The 6,000-nt window shown below is 50.4% G+C and overlaps 2 protein-coding genes across 7 annotated transcripts in view; one reads left to right on the top strand and one right to left on the bottom strand.

Moving 5' to 3' along the window:
- The window catches only part of Tspear (thrombospondin type laminin G domain and EAR repeats), a 168,945-nt gene that overhangs the window by 154,709 nt on the left and 8,236 nt on the right, over window positions 1-6,000 (bottom strand). The gene's annotated exons all lie outside the window — the stretch shown is intronic.
- On the top strand, window positions 4,073-4,861 carry LOC100757010 (keratin-associated protein 10-9). 6 transcript variants are annotated; one of them, XM_027394318.1, is made up of 2 exons: window positions 4,073-4,231; window positions 4,280-4,861. In XM_027394318.1, exons 1-2 carry the CDS (start codon window positions 4,073-4,075, stop codon window positions 4,859-4,861), a joined length of 741 nt encoding a protein of 246 aa, XP_027250119.1. The 6 variants fall into 6 exon arrangements, with proteins under 6 accessions (XP_027250119.1, XP_035307409.1, XP_027250122.1 ...); XM_035451518.1 differs by having other exon boundaries at window positions 4,073-4,201; XM_027394321.1 differs by having other exon boundaries at window positions 4,073-4,179; window positions 4,315-4,861.

Here is a 6,000-nt window from a genome sequence, read left to right on the forward strand (position 1 = left end):
AGGTGGTCAGAGCCAGACCACAACCAAGGAGCCACCATGGGACTGAGTAGACTCCCCAGCATAGAACTAGGACCCAAGATCACTGTGCTGGAATCTAGAGGAAGACTCAGAGATGGTGTACGCCTGTGCGCGCGCGCGTACGCATGTGCGCGCGCGCGCGCGCACGCGCGTGCGAGCACACGTACACGCACACTCACACTCACACATACACACATGCTCACACACATACATACATACACACACATACACACACTCATACACTCACACACACACACATACTCATTAACTCATACACACATTCACACACATACTCACTAACTCATACACACATACACACACACACAGACACACACACGTGTACACACCTAATCCAACCCACAGGATTCCAGAGACATAGGTGGGATCTTGAGTGGAGGCTGAGTGGGTTTTCCGCATTTATACTCCCACAGAGATTAAAACCAGACCTACACAAGTTCAAAATAATCAACTAACAATTGGCTGTCTGTCTGAACAGAAACCCATAGTCACGAGAAGATAATAGAATCCAGAGTCTCCAAATGTATTTCTATTAATAACCAGACATAGGAGATTTTGTAAAATAAATCACCATCATAAGTAAAAGCAACTGGCAGAAAGAATCTGGGATGATCTCATTACAGAGACTGGCAGTCGGTGACCACAAGCAGGTGTTTTATGTCCACAGATCAAAGAAAAAATATTATCTTCACGAGTGAATAGGTAGAGATTCCCAGGAGGGAAGTGGAATTAATCAAACAAAAGGAAGTTCTGAACCTGAGATGTACAATAGGTGAAATATAAATACACACTGGACAAGCCTGATAGCAGTTGCAAGAATGAAGAAATATCAGTAGACCTGAAACACCAACAAAAATCATTCCATCAGAAACAGATGAGTTAAAAAAAAAAAAAGGAACCTAAGTGCTGGTGAGATGGAACTGTGAGTAAAGACAAATGTGCCCAACCCTAGTGACCTGAGTTCAACATCCTGAACCAACATAGTGGAGAGAATAGACAGACAAATTCTCTCTCTCTCTCTCTCTCTCTCTCTCTCTCTCTCTCTCTCTCTCTCTCTCACACACACACACACACACACACACACACACACACACACACACACAGTGTCTTGGATCCTCAGAAGACAGCACCATCCATCAGAAGTATGGAGGGAGAGAGGGAAGGGTTGATGAGAGAGTGAGAGAAACGCAGAGAGGCAGAGAGACTGCACAAGAGAGATGTGGAGGGTATGGCCAGCAAGTCTACAAAAAGGAAGATACTGACAAATGGCAGATCTGATAAAGTGAATAGCTAGACTATGAAAAGAATGCCCACAAGCCATCTCTCTAGCCCAATTTTGCATTTTACACCTTGGTGATTTCATTAATTGGGGTGATGTCTTCAAGGCCCCTTTCTCATTATCCCAGTGGAAAAAAATTTGACTTTTCTTTTGTGGTGCTAATCTCTTTGACAGTTAAAGGTGATTTGTCTGTGCCTTCCATGCCCTTCCATGCCCACCCAGTCTAAAATGTTAACTATACCTACACTCTTTCCTGTCCAAATGTCCCATTTTTACAGTGTCCTGAAAACCTGGCTAAAGGCAGCCAGCAACAGTCATGCACAGCCTGAATGTCATGCGCCTTATAATTACCTCTGCCAAACTACTAGCCAAATGCATGTAAATTCAGCTTCACTCACATTCTCAAGACACAAGCAAAACAGATTCTTTGCCAGAATGCAACACCAAAGGTCTCTAGTCCTTGTGTCCATCCAAAGCCTCACAGGCAGGATCTCTCCCTCTACAGCATCTCTCTGCAGCATCTCTCTCAGCTTTCTGGTCTTCTGAACTCCCAACAGAATATCCCTTTGAGTTCTGCTTGGAGCACCCTAGAACTTCTCTAGTGCACAACTCCAAATTCTTCCACATTCCTCCCCAAGCCATTTCCAAAGGCTGAAGAGCCATGTGGTTGGGTTCATCACAACAACCTCACTCCTGGTACCAATTTCCCCTTATATGTATTGCTGCCATTGAAAAGTCCCCAAGAAACAGGAGGAGGAGGGGGGGAAGGGAAGGAGGAGGAGGAGGAGGAGGAGGAGGAGGAGGAGGAGGAGGAGGAAGAGAAGAAGAAGAAGAAGAAGAAGAAGAAGAAGAAGAAGAAGAAGAAGAAGAAGAAGAAGAAGAAGAAGAAGAAGAAGAAGGCAGTTCTATTGGACCTGGAAGGTACTGGTACCAGGAAGGTGCAGTACCTGGGGTCCATCTGTGGTAGGGGTCTGGATTATGACAAAGCTTGCTCTGCCATGGAGCATCAGGAAGCAGAACTCAGCAGCAATCAGAGCCGGCCTAGAACCCTCAAGCTCTGCCCTTATAGACTTGTCTGCTTCATGTTCAAAATGTTCCACAACTTTTCAAAATAGCACTCCCATGAGCCCATGGGGGAATTTTTCACATTCAAGCCATAACACTAGGTTTTCTCCAAGTTCTCAGGCAGGTCCTAGCCCAGCCCCCTCCTAGCTTGATCATCCAGGGCCCCAGTGTCACAAACAAGAAGGTTGTAAAATATCTTAAACACAGTTCAATTTTCAGTGGAAAGCCTCCTGCATCTGAGAACACAGCCAACTCCAACATCCCTTCTGACCAACCTTATAACGAGAGCCAATCTGTAGTCTATAAGGTTAAGATATCTTTATTCAGATAAACACTAGCCAAACGCAAGCCAGAGCATGCCAGGGGCAGCGAGGCAGCTAGGCCAGAGAGAGGGGCTCCCATGTGCTTTGCCACCCCTTAAGAACCCCTCATGCATCATCCTGACCTCACCTTGACCACACCCTGACAGGTGTGGTCAGGAACACCTGTAGCCAGCCTCTAACAGGCATGGCTTACTGTTCCCTACACAACCTCCTTCTCCTTTCTGCCTGTCAATCAATCTGGGTCCCCCCCTTTTTTTTTTCGTTTTTTAAACTTTTTAAAAAAGATTTATTTGTTTGTTTTGTGTGTACACAAGTGCTCTATCTGCATGTCTGCCTGCACACCAGAAGAGGGCATCAGATCTCATTACAGAAGGTTGTGAGCCACCATGTGGTTGCTGAGAATTGACCTTAGGACCTCTGGAAGAGCAGCCAGTACCCTTAACCCCTGAACCATCATCTCTCCAGCCCCTGGGTCCTCTTGCTGTATGTAGAAGTAGCCAATTTTTTTTTTTTCAGAGCAACTTCTTGAAGCCCCTGCTATATTGTCTTCACATCACACTGGCCCACAGGGCTCAGTCCTGGAAAAGCAAATACCTGCCCCGTCCCAAATAGCTCTATCAGCTCTAGCCCCACCCACTTGAGTGATGGGTGCCCTGGCCCACCCCCACTTCTCTGGCAGAGACAGGTACCCAGGCTGCCTTTCTAGTCTGCTGTACCTTGGGAGCACAATGACAGATACGAACACAGGATGGGAGTATCCGTGTCCTGGTGTCTGAGTTGCCCAACACAGGCTCTTCTGTAAGCTCTTGTTTGTGTCTCAGTTTCCCCACCTGGGAATAATGAAATCCTCTCCCTCTCAAGGTTGAAGAGCTTAGTGAGTTGACTTTATAGTGAGTTGACTTTATATTTATAGACTAAGTTGGAGCAATCCCTAGAGCAAAGCAAGAACCATTAGTACTAGTATTGCTGATAAAGGAAACGAGCACAGATCTCTGACCATCATCCCAAATAAAGTGGATATAAAATAAGCTTAAATTATTCTAATGACTCAACGAAGGACTGAAGCAGGGAGCCAGGGCAAGGGACCTCAAGATATGGCCATGGCAGACAACAAGGAACTGCCCTCCCCGGAGAGGAAGTGACTCTACCAGACCTTTCAGCTCTAGCTGAAAGTTCTATGGGTGGAGCTACAGGTCATGGCCATTTGATTGATGGGTGTCCTTAGAACTACAACAACATCAACGAGGAACTGTAGCTAGGACAACGCAAACACACACAAACCCTTGAGAGATATATAAGTGGCACCCACCATCACACCTCACTCAGTCACTCATACCTTCTTGCATCACCCTCTGCCCTCCAATCAGTCATGGCCGCCTCCACCATGTCTGTCTACTCTGAGCCCTGCACTGAGTCCTCCTGGCAGGTGGACGACTGCCCAGAGAGCTGCTGTGAGCCCAGCTGCTGTGCCCCCAGCTGCTGCCAACCCAGCTGCTGTGCCCCCAGCTGCTGCCAACCCAGCTGCTGTGTCCCCAGCTGCTGCCAGCCCAGCTGCTGTGTCCCCAGCTGCTGCCAGTCCAGCTGCTGTGTCCCCAGCTGCTGTGCCCCAACCCCCTGCCTGACACTCCTCTGCACCCCCGTGAGCTGTGTATCCGGTCCCTGCTGTCAATCTGTCTGCTGCACACCCTCATGCTGCCAGCAGTCTAGCTGCCAGCCCTCAGGCTGCCAATCCTCCTGCTGTGTGCCTGTCTGCTGCAAGCCTGACTGCTGCACACCCATCTGCTCTGGATCCTCCCCATGCTGCCAGCAGTCTAGCTGCCAGCCAGCTTGCTGCACCTCCTCACCCTGTTCTGTGACTCTTTGCTGCAAGCCTGTCTGCTGCACACCCATCTGCTCTGGGTCCTCCTCATGCTGCCAGCCATCCTGCTGCGTGCCTGTCTGCTGCAAGCCTGTCTGCTGCAAGCCCTGCTCCAGCGTGTCCCTGCTCTGCCGCCCTGTGTGCAGACCCGCCTGCTGTGTGCCCACCTCCTCCTGCTGTGCCTCCTCCTGCCAGCCCAGCTGCTGCAAGCCCTGCTCCAGCATGTCCCTGCTCTGCCGCCCTGCCTGCTCCAGCCAGGCCTGCTGTGGCCTCTCCTCAGGCCAGAAGTCCAGCTGCTGATGGGTCCATCCCCTGGGGATCCCTCACCTCTCCCCCTAGTTCCTGAGCTGCCTCAGATGCAGGCCCTGCCTAAGCTTGAGTGTCTTCCATCAAACAACAGAGGATTCTGTCTTGCCCTCTGCCATTACCCTGCCTGAGGTCCTTATCACAAGCCTGGGAACCCTGCTCCACAGCCCAGGTGTCAGGGCGTCTCTGTGGGAAACTGCCAGGTGCCCCCTAGCTGGAAGCCTCCTCAGAACCCTAATAAACACTTTCTCGATCTCAGTCATGCCTCTTTCTTCCTCTCTGAACTCTAGTGGAGCCAACATCAGGTGCCAATGGGGCAACAGGAAGCAGCAGGGCAACAGGGGCTACACAGTGGCAAGCTGGGTGTTGCCCTGGAGAATGAGAAGAGCAGCTCAGTTCCTCACAAGAAAAGATGGCAGCTCACTCAGTGCTAGGAGAAGTCAGAGCCTGGGGACCAGCACAGGCCTTCAAATCTCTCCATACTCCAGGGGCTGCCACTTTGAGTTTAGACTGCAAATAACCCACAGGCTTTCAACACAGAAAATATGCAGAGCCAGGAAGATTTCTCCCTCATGAACTCCCTTCAGGGACAGCAGCTGCCTCTCTCCTGAACTACCCACTCACCCTCAGCCTCACTCCTCTCCCTGTCCCTTCACTTGTCCCTGCTAGGGGAACTCAAGGCAAGAGGCCTCCGGGCACAGGCACCTACCTGCCCCTCCTGTTGCTCCTTCATGCAGGTTGAGTGGCCTGCCAACTCTGCAGTCTCCCTCTCCAGCTCCTCTGCAGGGATAAGCCGCACTCTCCTTGAGCTGTGAGCCTGGAGGCCAAGCTCCAGGCTGGAGTGTCCTAACCTTCCATCCCCGAGGTCAGAGAGAGATGAGGCCGGCAGCTATGGCGGTCAGTCTACTGTCCTGACTGACTCCAGGCTGTGGAGCAGCCGTGTGCAGGCTGGACCTTTCCTTGGGTCCCTTCTGCTTCACCAGCGGCATTTGGTGCCATAGTGAGAGTCCACATCAAGTCGGAGGAACTCTCCATCTCGTGCACATCATCACCAACACCTGTCACAGACTGAAGACTGACTCCTAAACACCAGTTCCCTGTTGTACTGTCATGAGCACATAGCCCTATTCAAA

The sequence above is a fragment of the Cricetulus griseus genome (assembly GCF_003668045.3).
Source record: "Cricetulus griseus strain 17A/GY chromosome 1 unlocalized genomic scaffold, alternate assembly CriGri-PICRH-1.0 chr1_0, whole genome shotgun sequence".
NCBI lineage: Eukaryota > Metazoa > Chordata > Mammalia > Rodentia > Cricetidae > Cricetulus > Cricetulus griseus.

Excerpts from the sequence above, each read along its gene's own strand:
- LOC100757010 (XM_027394317.1), top strand. The coding sequence starts at position 4,073 with ATGGCCGCCTCCACCATGTCTGTCTACTCTGAGCCCTGCACTGAGTCC.